The sequence below is a fragment of the Mustela lutreola genome, chromosome 14 (assembly GCF_030435805.1).
Source record: "Mustela lutreola isolate mMusLut2 chromosome 14, mMusLut2.pri, whole genome shotgun sequence".
Lineage (NCBI taxonomy): Eukaryota > Metazoa > Chordata > Mammalia > Carnivora > Mustelidae > Mustela > Mustela lutreola.
In genome coordinates this window covers 70837115-70854272 of record NC_081303.1, presented here as the reverse complement: position 1 = coordinate 70854272, position 17158 = coordinate 70837115, and the positions used below count along the sequence as shown (strand labels likewise).

General features: G+C 44.5%; 1 protein-coding gene across 1 annotated transcript in view; it reads right to left on the bottom strand.

The window, feature by feature from the left end:
* Window positions 1-17158, bottom strand: part of SLAMF1 (signaling lymphocytic activation molecule family member 1) — a 32882-nt gene that overhangs the window by 3529 nt on the left and 12195 nt on the right. Inside the window, exons 4-6 of the mRNA XM_059146194.1 lie at window positions 10144-10242; window positions 7477-7550; window positions 315-407 (exon numbers count right to left, since the gene is read on the bottom strand). Of these exons, the coding sequence (XP_059002177.1) occupies window positions 315-407; window positions 7477-7550; window positions 10144-10242 (266 nt within the window). The remainder of the gene's footprint in view (window positions 1-314; window positions 408-7476; window positions 7551-10143; window positions 10243-17158) is intronic.

Sequence of the window (17158 nt, the reverse complement as noted above, 5' to 3'; positions counted from 1 at the left end):
GACTGAACAGAATCCTGGGAGAAAGCTCCAGAAATCTTTATTTTTAGCAAATATGCCAGCTGATTCTGATGACAGCTTTTTGGACAGCTCTCAGAGAAACACTAGCGAACAGAGAGCTGTGTCCCCGTGTGAGTAGCCAGGAGGGGCTCCCGGAAGTCCCACAGCCGAGGCCACGGAGGACCCCTGTGACACACTTGCTAGGGCCTGCCTTCTCCACTTCAGGACTGTTGGATCGTGGCTCTCCCCAGGTCCCACCACCCCCTCCCTCCACCTCTTCCCTCCCTGTGGAGAGGAGCCTCCGAGGGATGCCTCACCTGGACAGGGTCTGGGACAGGCTCTGCCGCAGCGACGTAAATGGTGGTGCAGGGGTCCTGAGCCGGCAGGGGTTCGGCTTTCTTCTGAACAGACTAGAAGAGACGCAAAGAGGAGGAAATCAGCTGAGCAGAGTCATTCCCATCCGAGTCTGCCCACGGAGAAACACAAGATCCAGAAACTTGGAGCCAGAAAGCCCCTCCGAGTCCACGGGCCCAGCCTCCTTCTCAGGTGGAAATGCTCCTGCAGATTCCCCAGAATTCAATTCCCAGGGTTTTGCTTGGACTCCCCAAGTGGCCTCGCGGAGCTCACAGCCTCGAGAGGCAGCCCACGGCACCAAGAACACTCCCCAGATGTTTTAAGTCTTCCTCGCAGTGCACCGGAACTGGTGTGGCTGTCACCAGCGCAGTGGAAGGGAACAGGATCTTCCTAACATTTGTCTGGCTCCTGTCACCTACAACACACCAAGTTCATTCCAGCACATGCTGCCGCTCCCACTATTCTGGACTCTGACATGGTTTCCTGGAACGTCTCTCTCCTGCCCCAGTGAGGAACTTCGTAGTAAGTATACATTTCTGAGTGTTTACAGTGTTTTCCACAAGTGCCAAATTTGTCTCCCGCCAACTCTGCACCTTAAATCCCATTGTCACAGATGGACAAGCGAAGGCTCCAAAAGACTTAGTACTCTCCTGTGTGCATGTGTACGAAGTATCAAAGCCAGGAGTCCCCAGAGGCTCGTCAGCTTTAAGTGCCTGGTCTTCTCATCAGGCTGTTCTTCTTTCCTTACCCCAACTTGTAATGACCTCTCCTCTACCTGGATTCCCAGATATTTAAAGTCTGGCATGTAACTGTATGATATTTAAAACACTCTCACTTATTTACATGTTGTTTTTTCAAACAGACTATTCCCATATTTCTTCCCATTCCCCACAAAAGTAGTGCCCGGCACATTTTTAAAAAAATCAGTTGATGTTACTTTAAATGATTTACAATCCATAATACCAGGATGAAGTCAATGTAGGGGTAAATTGAGACCACATCCCCGTAAGACAGAGGCAACAAGACTTATCTCAGGGAAGTCATCCTTTCAATACACTTCAGAACTCTGGTCTAGCATAGTGCTGCCCCCCACTTCTCCTGGATGTAGAGCAAGACCAGAAACTAAACATGGGTTTTAACATGAAGAAGCTCAGAATTATAGAATTGAAAAAATTGATTGGAGGAAAGAAGATTCAAGGTGGGAATCTCTTTATATATTTGCTGGATTGTCTTGAAGAAGAGGAATTAGATTTGTTCTGTAGAGTCCTTCAGGTTTAAGCCAAGATTGGGATTTGGAAGAAACATTTTGTTTCAAAATAGTGAAGATCTTTCTAATACTAAGAGATGCTCAGACGTGGAGTGGATTGCCTTGGGATGCAGAGAATTCCCCATTACCAGAAGTGCCTGGGGTAGACTAGGGCTTCTCACACTTGAATGTGCATATGCATTACCTGGCTGTCTTGTTAGAAGGCTGGTTCTCTTTCAGAAGACTTGGGGTAAGCCCTGAGCTTCTGCATCTCTAATAAGGTCCCAGGTGATGCTCATGCTGCTTGTTCACAGACTATATTTTAGTAAAAAGAAGCTAGCCAACACTTTGGAAGTAATAATGAGAAGATAACTCAAGCAGCAATTGAGTGATTCAAATAGATGACCTTCAAGATCCCATACAGCTCATAGATGCCATATTTTGGAGAAAAAAAAATGAATTTAAGGGAGAAGTACTTTTAATAATGAGATAGATGAAGACAACGTGAAACAATTTAATTAAGAGACCTTTATCCACCCCTGCCTGTCTTCCTGTCTGCAAGGACTTTGGTATGACCTGACTTAGGGGCCCAGGGGAGAAGTTAATAACTTATGCTTTTAATATTTAGTTAAGAAGTTTTGGAAAGGAGGAAAAAAGCATAAAGGAAACCACTTATAGTCTTTCCACTTCAACACAACATGGTTAGCGCGTGGTTAGTGCTCCCTTCAGGATTTTAACCAGGACTTAGGGAATTCTCTTAAACACAGTTGTAATAACTTAGTACATTTTTTATGCAGGTGTCTTCAGTTAGGGCATGGGTCCAGGGAGCATGACTTACAAGCAGCCCCAGGGGTGTTACTCTCACATATTCTTCATAAGCAGTGTCCCCCAGAGTTGTACAAGGCAACAGTCCTGGTAAGACCTATGAGAGTTCTCTAGCGGACAGCAAATGTGTGTTACATAATTTCCCTGTTACCCTAGTCTTTATAATACCACCATTTTGAATAAGAGCAAGGGAAATATTAACATTTTATTATTTTCCACGTTATTGGTCTTTATATCATAACATATAGCTTTGCAAAAAGCTTTTTCTCTTTGTTCTCTTCGAACAAAGAGAACTATAAAAACGTAGGCAAGTGTAAACGCATATTGATGTGTAAAACAATAACAACTATGTCTCCCACATTGAAAACGTACATAAAATTAAAATAATGGCCAAAAAATGTACACAAATCAGAGGGTGACGTTAAAGGGAAGATGACGTATTGTCCAGGAAGAGACTAACTATTAGACTTTGGTGAGTCAAAGATGCATTTTGTAATTTCCAGGTTAGCAACCAAAAAACAGGAAAAAAGGTTGCTTAATTAACAAAAGGGAGAGAATGGGATAATAAAAGTGTAATTTAAAAGATTCCTCCCTCAGAGGAACCCCTGACTCAGATAGCTTCACCCATGAATCCTACCAAATATTTAAGGGAAAAAATAACATCAATCCTGCCCAAAGGAAATATACCCTGTAGGAGGTTGAACTGTGATCCCCAAAAGATAGATCCATCCAAAATCTATAAATGTGACCTTACTTGGAAGAGGGTCTTTGCAGATGTAATTAAGGTAAGGATTTCAAACTCAGGTCCCACTGGATTAAATCCAGAGATTTCTTGTAAGGGTTGTAAGGGTTCTTGTAAGAGACAGGAAGGGAGAAGACCCAGAGAAACAGGGAGAAGAAATGTATGTGGAGGTGGAAGCAGAAGTTCTGTAGCTACAGCCGACGGGTGTCAAAGGGTGCCTGGAACCATCAGACGCTGCGAGAGGCAAAGCAACACTTTCAGAGGGAGCATGGCCCTGCCCACACCTCTATCTCGGACTTGTGGCCTCCATGACTGTTAGAGAATGACTTTATAGCTTTAAGTCTCCTTGTCTGCAGATGTTTGTTATAGTAGCACTAGGAAATGAGCCTGCACTTCTACTCATTTTGTCAGGTTAGCATAATCTTGGTTCAAAATCTCACTGGGGCATCACAAGAGAGGAAAATTGTAGGCCAGTTGCACTTGGAAACCAAACGGTCAGTAACAGCATCCTCCCAACCAAGTATTAATAAAATAGGACCCAGCAATATTTAAAAAGGGCCAGACTAGATCATTTCTGTACCAGGAATGCGAATGCAGTGTAGTCTTTGTAGATCACTGTGGTTCCGCGGATAAATAAAAAAGATCAATATAAAAAATCCAAAAGATTATATCAACAGATGCAGAGAGAGTGTTGATAAAATTCGACGTCTATTCCTTAGCAAACTAGGAATAGAAGAGAATGTTCTCAGTCAGGTGAAAATGTAGCTATAAAAGCCTTCAGCAAAAAACCATACTTGATGATCAGATCTTGAAAGTTTCCCTTTTGGGTTTGGAACCATCCAAGGATGCCTCTTTTAACACTTCCATTCAGCACTGGGTAGGGAATCTCAGCCAGTAAAAACAGGAAGAGAAGTTATGTGACTTGAAAATGAAGAAATGTACTGTAATTTCTTTTTACAGATGATACGATTGTGTGCAGAGAGAATCCAAGTCATCTCTAGATAAATGACTAGAATTTATAAGTGAGTTTAGCAATGTTGCAAATATAAGGTTAAAATACAAAAATTAATTGTATTTCTATGTATCAGTAACATATAGAAACTCAAGATTTTTAAAAAGATAATGTTGATGATAGTATTCCAGAAATCTCAAATGCTCAAATTCCAAGTAATAAATTATGATGGACAAGTCCTCTTATGCAAAAAACGATAAAACATCATTTAGAGAATTTAAGAAGACCGACATGAAGGAAAAGATGTCTTTTTCTGTGAATGGAAAGGCTCATTACTGTAAGTAATTATAGTCTTCTCAAAGTGATCAGTGCAGTTCTGATTAAAATGCCAGCAGGATTTTTAGGTGGAACTTGACAAACTGAATCTAAAATATATATGAAATGCAAATGAATGAAAATGGCCAAGAACTCTTGATGAAGAACAAGAACAAATGAGAAGACATTTTGCTGGACATCAAACTTGTGATGAATCTGTAATCTATGATGGATTTGTAAAGGCTGCGTGGCACCAGCACAAGTGCAAACACACAGGGAAAGGGTGCAGGACGGAGAACCAAACAATACAGAGATCCTCACGTATACGGACCCTTGGTTTGTGATGAAGGCAGCACTGACAGAGGCAAGGGGTATCTTTTCAATATGTGGTTGATAGGACAACCAGATGAAGAAAAATGAAACCTGACCCATCTCACACCCTACTCCAAAAGTCATTTCAGGTACATAACAGATATAAATGTGGAAGATAAACAACACAGCTTTTAGAAAATGATAGGATATCTTCATTACCCAGGAGTACAGAACGATTTCTCAAATAGGACACAAAAAGCATTATCTGTAAAGGAAGAGATTACTGAATTGCTCTACACTGCAGTTAAGAACCTTTCTTTATCAGGTGTCACTGACAAATTGCAAAGGCAAATCACAGAATGGGTGAAGGTCTCTGCTAAAATGTAACTGCCAAAAAAAATTTTTTTATTAAAAAAGAAAACAAAATGTAACTGCCAAAAAGCTAAAAATACTTAAAGAACTCATACTAATCACTTTTTAAAAAGCCTGAAATTCAGGGTGCCTGGGTGGCTCAGTGGGTTAAAGTCTCTGCCTTCAGCTCAGGTTGAGATCTCAGGGTCCTGGGATCAAGCCCCATGTCAGCTCTCTGCTTAGCAGGGAGCCTGCTTCCTCCTCTCTCTCTGCCTGTCTCTCTGCCTACTTGTGATCTCTGTCAAATAAATAAATAAAATCTTTTTTTTTCTTAAAAGCATGAAATCCAAAGGAAAATGGGCAAAAGATTGAACAGGAACTTGAAGACAGAGGATATTAAGATGACCAATAAATAAAAGAAGCATTGTCCAACTTCCTTAATAATTAGGGGAATGCAAAATAAAACTATAAAAAGACACATCCCGGGGCACCTGGGTGGCTCAGTGGTTTAAAGCCTCTGTCTTTGGCTCAAGTCATGATCCCAGGGTCCTACGATCAAGCCCCACATCGGGCTCTCTGCTCAGCAGGGAGCCTGCTTCCCTTCTTCTTTCTCTGCCTGCCTCTCTGCCTACTTGTGATATCTATCAAATGAATAAATAAAATCTTAAAAAAAAAAAAGACACATCCCACAGAATGACTAAAATTTAAAAGGCTGATAACACCTAGTTTTGATTAGAATGTGTAGCTGGCCTAAAGGTAAATTGGTGTGCTCACTTTGAAAAGCAGTTTGGCCTTATCTAGCTAATTTGAGAATACGCACACTGTGATTCAACAATTCTACTTCTAGGTGCATACCCAACAAAATAGTGCACGTATCTACTAAGAGACACACATGTGAATGTTCATAGTTTGAATTTTTATAATAGTCTCAAACTGGAAATAACCCAAATGTCCATCAATAGTCAACTACATAAGCGAACTCCAGTATATTCATGCACTGATGTTCTATAAAGTAATGAAAATGAATGCATTATATCCAAGCACAAAGACATACAAATCTCATGAAAGTACTATTGAGGGGTTAAAAACAGACCCAAGAGGAAAAATACTATAGAATCCTATTTTTATAAAGTTAAAGAGAGAGAGAGAGAGAGCATGCACTAAAATATATTTTTAGAAGTCAAGATAGTGATATGTCTGGTGAGGAGAGACAGAATAGATATGAAGGGGTGGGCACAGGAGGTCTTGTGGGGGTTGCTGTCAATGTTCTGTTCCTTGATCTGGGTGGTATTTCTATGGTATTAGAGTACTCAGTACCGAAAGAGGTAATTTCTCCTCAACTAGATCTGTAGATTCCATGCAATCTTAATAGGAATTTTTCCCTTTTCTGATACTTGAAAAGCTGATTCTGAAATATGTACAGAAGTATAAAGGGACAAGATGAAAAGTGTTGGAGAAAAACAAGGTGGGAAGATCTGCTTTAGTAGATAACACGATAGGGTAACTCATTGAGTTGACATTTATACCTGGTGCGCTGCTGGGATATACGTCATAGTTTACAGTAAAAAGAACAGCATGGGATAGAGTAGACAGGGAAGGCACTATGCTAAAGTTGAAACTGGTTACCTAAATGTGCAATTGCAAAGGTGGAGCTCGCTCTTGGGACTCCTGTATTTAAATGGAGCTTGGTTCTCAGAGGTGGTGCTGGCTTAGGCATTAAATCCTCCAAGCCACTAGGGGGCAGCAGAAATAAGAGATTTGTCCTAGAGTCTTCTGAATGGCCATATTCTGGCCTATGCCGTTACCTAGAATTGCCTTCGTGTCTGAAGAACTGGAATCTCTTCCCATCTAACCATATTCCTTTAGCCTCCCTCTTCCTCTAACAGCTCTGCTCCTCGGCTTCACCATGGCTAGTTTTTCATCCCTCTCCCCTGGTCCAGTCGCTTTCGGTCAAGCTTTGCCTTCTTTCTTCTCCGCCTGTATATCACCTTCCATCTCCCCAGCCAAAGTCCTCTGTCTCCATGGTGCTTTGCAAACTCCTACACTTCCAGACCAGCACATCAGACAGCAGTCTTTCTGGACCTTCCCTCTGCCCTCAAGCCTGCACCCCTGTCTCTAGAGAGGAGAGAGGTTGGTAACAGAGAACCACAGACATTTGGAACGCCCGGGCTGGAGGAGTCATGTGTCATGTGCTTCTTGCTTCCTCATTTTTCCCTTATGAAGACAAGAATGACCAGAAGATTACCCCGTGATTTCCACTATTTCAAGTAACAAATAGTCCCATCTGGCACTGAAATTTAATGCATTTTGCAAGGTGGACTGGCCAGGAATCCCACGGGAAACAGGACAGGCCCACCCCACAAAAGAAAATATACAACTTACCCCTGATTTCTGGACTTGGGCATAAATAGTAAGGCTTTTTGCTTCCATTGTTGGCTGGTATTGATTTGCTTTACCTGAGGAAAAGAAACCACAGTGGTTATCTCTGCCTGACCTGCCCGCAAACTCTGCTCGGACCTGTGTGGTCTATACCCCCCTCCACATACCCACCTTCCCCAAGCAATCCCAAAGGAACGAATGCCAAGTCCAAGTCCCAACCTGGCCCCACCTCCCTATGTGTCACATGACCTTAGGTTAGTTACTCCATCTCTCTACTTCAACTTCTCCATCTGTGAAATGGGACTGAAGTATCTGCCCCCCAGGGTTGCGGTGGTGATCACAGGAGATACTATTTGTAAAATGTTTAGAACAGTGCCTGGCACATAGTAAATTCCCTGCATATGTTACATGCGATTGGAATGCCATCCAATTATTTTGATCTCTACTGCTTAATGAGCATATCTAGTCTCCTAATAGGATTCTGAGTTCTCTGAGATAGGGCTCATTATCCTTTTGTACTCTCCCACTTATCGTGCATTGCCTCACTCGGCTTTCTCACCCCTCTGTTTCTGGGGCCCTTGATGACCTCTTATCACAACCGTAAAAGATGTAGGCTGTGCATAGGACTGTGTCCTGAAGCACGAAGTTATCCTTTGTTAACAGGACGTCATGTATTTACGTCTGCCCTAACGACTATTCCCAGCTGCTCCTAGTGCCGCCCCCTGCTGGCCATAGGGCTTAAACATTGATGTGTTCCTTCACTCCATTAAAAGATTTAGGTGTATTTGTCCATCCATCCATCCGTCCATCACACACTTGTTCATGACCCATCGTCTAACCATGGATGCCACTGTATTGGGTACTTTCTGTGTATGGACTCATGCGTCCCCACAACACCATGTAGTCCATAATACCATCCCCATTTAGCAGAGAAGAGCTCATTCACCGAGTCACACAGCTTGTCAGGGCAAAGTCTGCATTTGAATGTATGTTTGTCTGATGCCAAACCCTATGTTTTAACGACTGTATTCTGGATATGAAACTGCCAGGGAGACCATCTGAAAACCTTTGGAGGGGACAGTGTTAGAAGGTGCCAACAGAACCTCTTGAGCAAAGTCTTGCAGAGGGCACAGCAGTTAATACAGATTTTCCCTCAGGTTTGAGGCAAGGCTTTCATGTTCCTGGTTTACAAGGAATACAGGGCGGCTGGAGACAAGAATGGCTATGTGTGCAGAGGAGGGTGACAGGGACTTGTGTGGAGATGGAGGGCATCATTTCCTTCAGAGCACAACCATGTGAAGGGCAGAATGTGGTTGAGGAAAGAGTGTGAGTTAGGGTACCCGCACCCACACTCGATAGGTTAGCAAGGCTGCGTTAATCTCTGTTTTCTTGATCCTGGTATCTCATTGTTTCCTTATTTTCCAAGCCAAATGTGGGTGCCCTGCCCCCACTGCCTTAGGCTCTTATCACGGTTTCTGTCTGAATCACCCTTCCCCCACACCTCCCCATCTAACTCTTAGTTGGAGGAAATGAGATAAAAGTAAGCTGTGCTGTGATCTAGACTTTCTTACACAAGCAAACCCAGCAAGAGTGCTGTGGTAAGGGCTTTTTTGAGAAGGTTACACGTGAGAACACTGATCTACTTGAGAAAAAGATCAGCCGTCAGGTTGGTGGTGTAAGGACCAAGTCCTGTCCTCACCCTGAGAGGGGACACCCAGGCCGGGGACCTGTCCTTGCCTGGGGGCAGGACCTTCTGACTCTGGTGTGGGTGGGTGATGTAAGTGTGGCCGAACATATTGCCCTGTGATGTGGAATCAGGGGACATCTTGGAGGAGAGGCCAGGAGACATATCCCTGTAGGCACTTAAACTGCAAGGGGAGAATTGGGCCTTAATAGCAACCCCGGGTGATCTTTCATACTTTTTAGTTTGGCCTTAAGCAACCTCACAATTTGTACAGTTTCCCAAGATGAGTCAGAATTTGTGCAAAAATCTTGGTAAAGAGTGTTCCCTCTGCTGTGGGTCTTCCCAGGGACACGTGAGCCTTGCTGGTGGCACGTGGTCTGGTTCTTGGGAGACATAGTTACAGCTCTGGTTCTCCTATCTCAAGCTGGGTGATCTTGCACAAGTCGTGTGGCTTCTCTGTGCCTCCATTACCCCACTGCTAACTCACATAGAAACAACTTACTATTCTCAAAAGGATAGTAGAAGAATAAAAAGAGATTGTAGAAAGGTTTCAACCCTTGGATGAAAACATCTTATTGTAACGTCTTTTTTTAGGTCCGTAATTATAACTTTTCTTGAACGAGATCCAAGGGTCCCCTGGATTCTATGTTTGGTGAACATTGTCAGGTTGTCTTGCCGGACCCCTTCAGCATCCTGTACCTTCCCTTGTGCAGTGCTACTGCTAGTGAATGTGAATGACCTGTGTCACGTCTCCCATATCTAACCCCTGCGGCTCAATCCTCTTTCCAACCCCAAGGCCTAATTAGGGCTCAGGACATAGCGAATTAGACTGAACTGAACAAGGTCCCAAGTATGTGCATTTAGTGTTATTGCAAAGGTGTTTCCGGCAGAGAGCCGGAATGGGGCAAGCAAATCTTTGCCTGTGCGGAGAGGTTCCCCATTTACCGCAGAGTCTGATACGAATCTCTTTATTGTCAGACACATACCTCTTCTTCTCAACAGCAATATTACCACCTCGAGAATCAAGATGACACCAATGATGCCCCCTATGAACAGCCCAGCATAAAGTCCCCATTGTGTTGATTCTGAAAAAAAAAAAAAAAAAAAAAAAAGTCAAAGGGCAAACTCAACAGTACTGTAAGTTTAAAAACATCCTTCACGGAAGTGGGGAGACCAAGCCCCATGTTCTCTGTCTGTATTGTCTCAGGGGACACATCCATTCTGATGGTTTCAGACAACAGCTGCAGGCCACTGATGATTTCCTGCCCCTTCTCTTATCCTAATTTCTCTCACCGTGTTGACTTTCCTAATTGCCTATGGGACTGTCCTAGCTTCCATAGGGGTTTTTCTATTCAAACGTTTGATTTGCACCTGGATGACCACATACCCCAAATCAGACTCATCTTTGTCTGTCTCAGGTCAACATCTCTTGCCCGTCTCCCTGGTTCTAAGTCTCTGGGCGGGCCTGCATCCGTTTTGGTAGAGAGAACATGACACTTCCATCTGCTGTCCCCACACTCCCACACCACGCTCATGTGATGCTGGGAGGAAGAACAACTGACTTTTGTTTTTTAAAAATAAACATAATAGTGCTATTATTGTCCTCCCATGCAAATAACTGTACTGAAACCACTGAGCCTGAACCGGAAGAAAAGCATGTATATTTTCCTCTTGGATTCCGGTGCTTAACACAGGTCCTAGAGTAGCAGTCAGCCAGGCGCAAAGTCATGGAGCCACTTTTTTTTTTTTTCCTTTCTCTCCTATACCCAGTTCACCGAATCCTTCCAAGCCAGGAGCAGTACCTTGGAAAATAGTGAATGAGAACTAATGCCCCAGCAGACAAGACATTCAGCTCACTGAGTGAATAACAGACAACTACCGGAGCATCGTCACTGGCCCACGTTTTATTTTTAGTGCACTGTGTGTGATAATGGTTTTAATCCTCCTGATAATCCTACAAGGTAGTTACTCCCATTACTCCGATTTTGTGCAAAGGAAGCAGGCACGGAGACCTTCACATACTAGAGCTTGGTCTGGGGGTAGAAACGTGGCTGAATGCTGAAGACAGACTTCTTGGAGAGTCAGCAAGACTTATGGGCTTGGGGTGAGTTACCCCAGGGTAATGAACAGTGGGGTCAGCCTGAAGCACCAGGATTCTAAGTAAAGTAATAGCATTAAGGATCTAACTACAGTTAGTTGACCCTTGAATGACACAGGGGTTTGGAGTACAGAGCCCCCTAACACAGTTAAAAACCCATATATAACTTTTGATTTCCTTAAAACTTAACTGTTAATAACCTACTATTAGCCAGAAACCTTCCTGATAACATAGTTGATTAACACATATTTTGTATGTTATATGATTATACACAGTATTCTTACAATAAAGTACGCTAGAGAAAAGAAAATGTTAAAGAGCCACAAGGAAGAAAAAATACATTTCCATTACTGTACTTTCTTTGTCCCCAAAAATCTATATATAAATGGACCTGCCCAGTTCAAACCCGTGTGTTCAAGGGTCAACTGTAGCATGATAGTAGGTGTTAACATTAATGTGTCAGGATCGTTTATAAGGATGATTGTGGAATCAGCCTGCTTGTTGGGGAGCATGGGGTGGGTTTCTGAGGGAGAAGCTAAAAGGAATAGGTGGTTTACAGAAGAACAGAGTCCTTGCAGACTCAAGATATTCACAGAGTGGACCAAAGCTACAGGCTCACCCACTCACATAGACTAAAAATGACTGCGCCGCAGCCCTCTGTCGTTTCCAGGGAGTCAGGAGGATGAAAGCCATCCGCTACCTTTGTCCTGTAACATAAATACCCAGCTTCTGCCTGTCGGCTGAACCTGAGAGGCAAGCTGGCCTTTGTCCTGAGACATAGTTCATAAACCCTAATGTTTCTCCTAGTCTTTGGACACAAAGTAATATGAATCTGTTCAAGATTTAAGTGATACCTCCACAGAGGCTTTTCATTGTTAAAGGAGCTATTGCGCTTTCTCACCCTACTCACTAATTTTCTGTTGAGGAAACTGAGATTCAAAGGTGTCCCCAGAGTCACAGAGAAGCTGACGGCAGAACTGAGCAGAATGAGAACTGTAGACTCGACATTTGAGTGTTTGCCTATGGCGATGGACCCCCACAAGGAAAGCCCTGGGAGGTGCCCGAGCCATCAACGTCCTCCCTACAACGCCTGCCCATTCTTGTCCTCTGTGCTGTGCCCCCTCCCCTTCCCCACCCCTCCGCTGCCCACCAGGCCTGTCCAGTGCTGACCCCCAGGCCAACCCTCTCCGCTCTGTGTCAGTTTCCCTGACCATTCCAGCGCTCATTCTTCCCTCGCCCTGGGACTCTGCAGCACCTTGGTTTACGTCATGTGCCTTAGAACCTGACTTGCGACACTACTGATGCTGTGTAGACCATTTTCAGCGAGGTCATTTGGAACCAGATAGGTGGATTCAGATTCTGAACCCACCACTTGATAGCTCTGTGACCTCAGACGGACTGCTCATAACCTCTGGGGCCTCAGTCTTGATTGCAAAATGAGCCCAACAATATTTAGATCACAGAGTCTTTCTAAAGAGCAAAGGAAGTGGGTGCCTGGGTGGCTCAGTTGGTTAAATGACTGGGTTTGGCTGAGGTCATGTTCCCGGCGTCCCGGGATCAAGTTCCGCACCGGGGTCCCAGCTCAATGGGGAGGCTGCTTCTCCCTCTGACCCTCTCCCCTCTCATGCTCTCTCTTACTCTCTCTCTTTCTCTTTCAAATAAATAAATAAAATCTAAAAAGAAAAAAAAGGAGCCAAGGAAGTAATGATGGGACGTGCCCAGAGCAATGCTTGGAGGACAAATGTGGTGCAGAAATGCCAGCTCCTTCCACCAGCCTCAACTCCCCCACCCAGCCGCTAACCCCTCAGAGGCCAGAGGCCGCACAGCTATGTCTTCTGTGGCTGTCTTAGGATGTGGCGCACAGTACAGGAAGGATCGAAGATAGGTCTGATCTCACATCCAGAGAGGCCCCTCACTGGTGTTCAGGGACACTGCGGCCCCATCTTATTTGCTTATGACTCCGTTTCCCGATCTAGTGGGTCCGGGTGGTCTGGCTCATCTGTTTGGTACTAGTATCTAGGGATAAGAAGGTTCATATCTGAAACTGAAACTGAATGTCAGAAACTCTATGCCCTTAACAAATTGGATAAATATGGACAAAATGGTACTTTATGGCTTGCTGGGGTTAGGCTGCCCATGATCCCTGCAATTTCTGGTAACAGCTTCCTTGCGGTCCTCCAAATCTTTGCTTGCGCGGCTCTGCTTGCCATAGTCCGGGCTATCCTGGGTGCAAGGCGCAGTGCCATCATCACTTTCCAAACAAAAGAGCCAAACACCGACACTACGAATGTATGGGTATGAATCCGCTACTGAAAAGCTGGAAGGTCACAGGGAGCAGATTCCATGGTGAACTGGGCAGGTGTCCACAATCTGACAGGCTCAGACCCTCTTTTTCTCTTCCTACACCTGCACAAGCCACATCTGTTCTCTTTCTCATACAGAATCATCTAACCCATGGCTGGATTCCTTGGGGAGGGTCTCACCTTCTGCCCCCTAACATTTAAAGTAAGGTACCCTGTTCCTTGCAAGAAGAATTCTAATAGACGTTTCTTAAGATGATGTTATTTTTCTACCTAGTAAGGTATAGAAGTCACACCTAGATTGTAAATGCTTGAAGGTAGACCCTGTTCCTTATGGTTTATTTTCTCTGCCACCCCCACACCTGATATGAGGTAGGGTTAGGGGGCACTTAATAAACACATGATGAAGGAAGGTAAATTAAATTAGAAGTCTCAGAACAAAGCCGGGGGGAAGACTATCCTGTATCCTCTATCCTTCGGTTAAGAAGGATCACAGCGCTGAGCATCAGGAGGTCTCAGAAGGAATGCAGGGTCACTTCTGAAAGGCTCAAAGCAGGAATGGAAGGGAATGAGTGATGACCTACTTAGCCTATGCTTCATAACAATGAAATGGAACCAGGAAGAGAGGGAGTGCCTGTGCCCTCAGCACCACCTGTGTTCCCATTTTCAAACCACCGTTTCCTGTGACAGAAGACTCCAGCCCTCCCTCTTCTTCCTCACTGAGGACTCTCAGAATGGTGCTGTTCAGCAATCGGAGAAATATCCTCCTGAGGCCCCTGGGCCCCATTGTTCACACACAAAGAAACCCAATCTGAATATTCCTATGCATGAGATTGGGGCCTTTTTCCCCAGTGGAGCCTCCCAGAAGCACCAAGGAGGTGGACTGAGAACTCCAGTGCCATTTACGAGGAGTCCCCACTCTTTGGTCCTAAGTCCTCTTGGCTGTGGTTTAAACCGTGACAACTTGACAAGTAGCCATGCCTCCAAGAAAAATACTGGAGGGCCTGTTTTCTCTCTAAGAGTCTACTGCCACAGAAACACAAAAACTTCTCTTCCTCCTCAAGTCCCCAAAACTTATTCTTTAAGGAGATAAAGAAGTAAACAGAAAAGGCTGAGAAACAAATAAAGTCTGCTCCCAGGAGATCCGAGATGCGACCATAACGGTCTGAGAATGCCGATCTCTTTCCTGCCTTTCATGTGGTTTTGTCAGCAAGGCGGTCTGCAAGGCACTACCTGAAGAAGCCAGCCATCTTCAAAAAAGAACATCTTCTTGTTGATGATGGCTTCCACTCAGAGTTGGGGGCAGGTAAAGGATGCTCACACAAACCCTGCACTAATTGAAGATCTGGGACCATCCAAGTACACACTTTCACAGAGTTCACAGTTCCCAGAAAACCCCTTCCACCTGTCTGTCCCACCCAATGCTGTAGGGCAGAGGCTACCAGCGGTGGCATAGTTTGCCCCCATGCTTCCGCGGCCTCGCAAACCTTGTCCAGCCACATGGCTGTCCAGCTAAGGACCAGTCATCTCAGTTCCTCTCGCAGCAGCTGTGGCCCTGTGACAAGGCTCCTGAGAGGTAACAGGCTCATCCTCCTACCACTCTTGTGTTGCTTCCTGGACTGGGAGTACCACGAAGAGGGCCTTGCCTCTGTGTGTGGAACATCTAGGTGACTCTGTATCAATGGGTGCTCCCATTATTAGAAAGGCCTTGTTAGAAAGGGGGAACCCCTGGGACTCACTAGTAGGTGTCAGTTGTCTCTTCCTCTGAGCTAACCCAGACTTGCTGAGCCAACTTTCTGCTAATCTACTGAAAAGGCCCTCTTTTCAAGATGAGCTTCCAGGGGCATTCCCTTTCAGCTGAATTACCTAAGGTTTCGTATTATTCATTCTGGCGTAGATACAACTATTTCAGAAGATGGTCAAAAGGACGGCAGCAGGTCATACACGACTGACCCACATGAACATGCTTCTCATGACTCCCCAGGGCGCTCTGTAGAAACCAAGACTTGAACGTTGCAACAAAGATGCTTCATAGCAAGAGACATGAAGAATTTTCTTACTGTAGAATAATGACGTGCCAGCTGGAAGAAGGACCAATCTATGACTGAGAGCCTGGGCAAGTGTCATTAGAAAAATGGCGTGGCGAGGAGACCCTTAATAAATCCTCAGACCTTACCTCTTCATCCCAAGGCAGGAAAGTCCCTTGTATGAAGTCTTCACTAAACTCATGGTCACCGCTTTGGTCCAGGCCTTGTCGTCTCTTGATGGATCCCTGCAACGGGAGCTCTTCCCCACAACTAGTTTCTCTTTCTTCTGCCTCTGCCCTGCCCCCACCTATTGTCTGCACCCCTGAATTTTCTCTCTGAAAGCAAAGCTGATCATGTTACTCCTCTACCTAAGAGGCTTTATTACTTCCTGCCTATAGGATAATACAGGACAAGGCCCAGCTGCCTCTGCTTTCCCCTCTGCCTGGAATGTCTTTCTTTTACCTGCTTGGGTAATTTCTGTTTATTCTCCAAAGTCCAGTTTATGTCACATCCTCTGTGCTGTTCTCTCTGATTCCTCCAGATAGCGTCCGTCTTTGTTCCCTCTTTTTACTTCCATTTTGCCCATCACACCACACAATTTCAGGTCAGTTATTTACAGAAACTATCTTTTTCCTTCAGGGCAAGGATCCTGTCTTTTTTGGTCTTGGTGGACTCAGCCCCTAGCACAATGTTGGAATGAGGGAGAAGCTCAGTAAGAGTTTTATCAAACTAAGCACAGTATTTTAAGAGTTAGTAGTATTCATCTTCAAACACAAATCAATAAACTAATAAAACTCTGCTTTCTGTCTTTAGGCGACCGAGTGTACTGGGAATGACATGCCACAGACCAGCTGCGTGATTTCTGATGTGCTGTGGTCTCTCGTCCTTGCAGGCAGGGAGGAGGGATCTCTATTTGTGTTATGGATTGAGTTATGTTCCTCCTAAAATTCATACGTTGAAGTCCTCAGAACGTGACCTTATTTGGAAGCAGGGTCTCTAAAGAGGCAATCAAGTTAAAATGACATCAGCAGGGTGGTGCTATGAGCTGTACTGTATCCCTCCCAAATTCATATGTTGAAGCCCTAACCCTTAGTACCTCAGAATGTGAAGATAGGATCTTAAAATATGTGATTAAGTTAAAATGAAGCCATTAGAGTAGGTCCTAATTCAATCTTACAGTGTCCCTATAAGAAGAGGAAATCTGGACACACAAGGAGGCACCAGGATGCGTATGCACAGAGGACAGACCATGTAGAGACACAGCAAGAAGGCAGCCTTCTGCAAGCCAAAGAGAGAAGCCTCAGGGGAAGGAGAAAAACAAAAAACAAAAAACAAAAAACAACCAGCCCTGCCAACACTTGATCTTGGACTTCCAGCCTCCAGAATTGTGAGAAAATAAATTTCTGTTATTCAAGCATCTAGTCTGACATACTCTGTTATAGCTGCCCTAGTTAGAGGGGGGCCCTAATTCAATATGATCCATGTTCTTGTAAGAAGGGGGAATTTTAACAGAGATATGCTTCAAGGGAAGACAGAGTGAAGAGACAGGAGACAGCCACCTGCCAGCCCCAGAGAG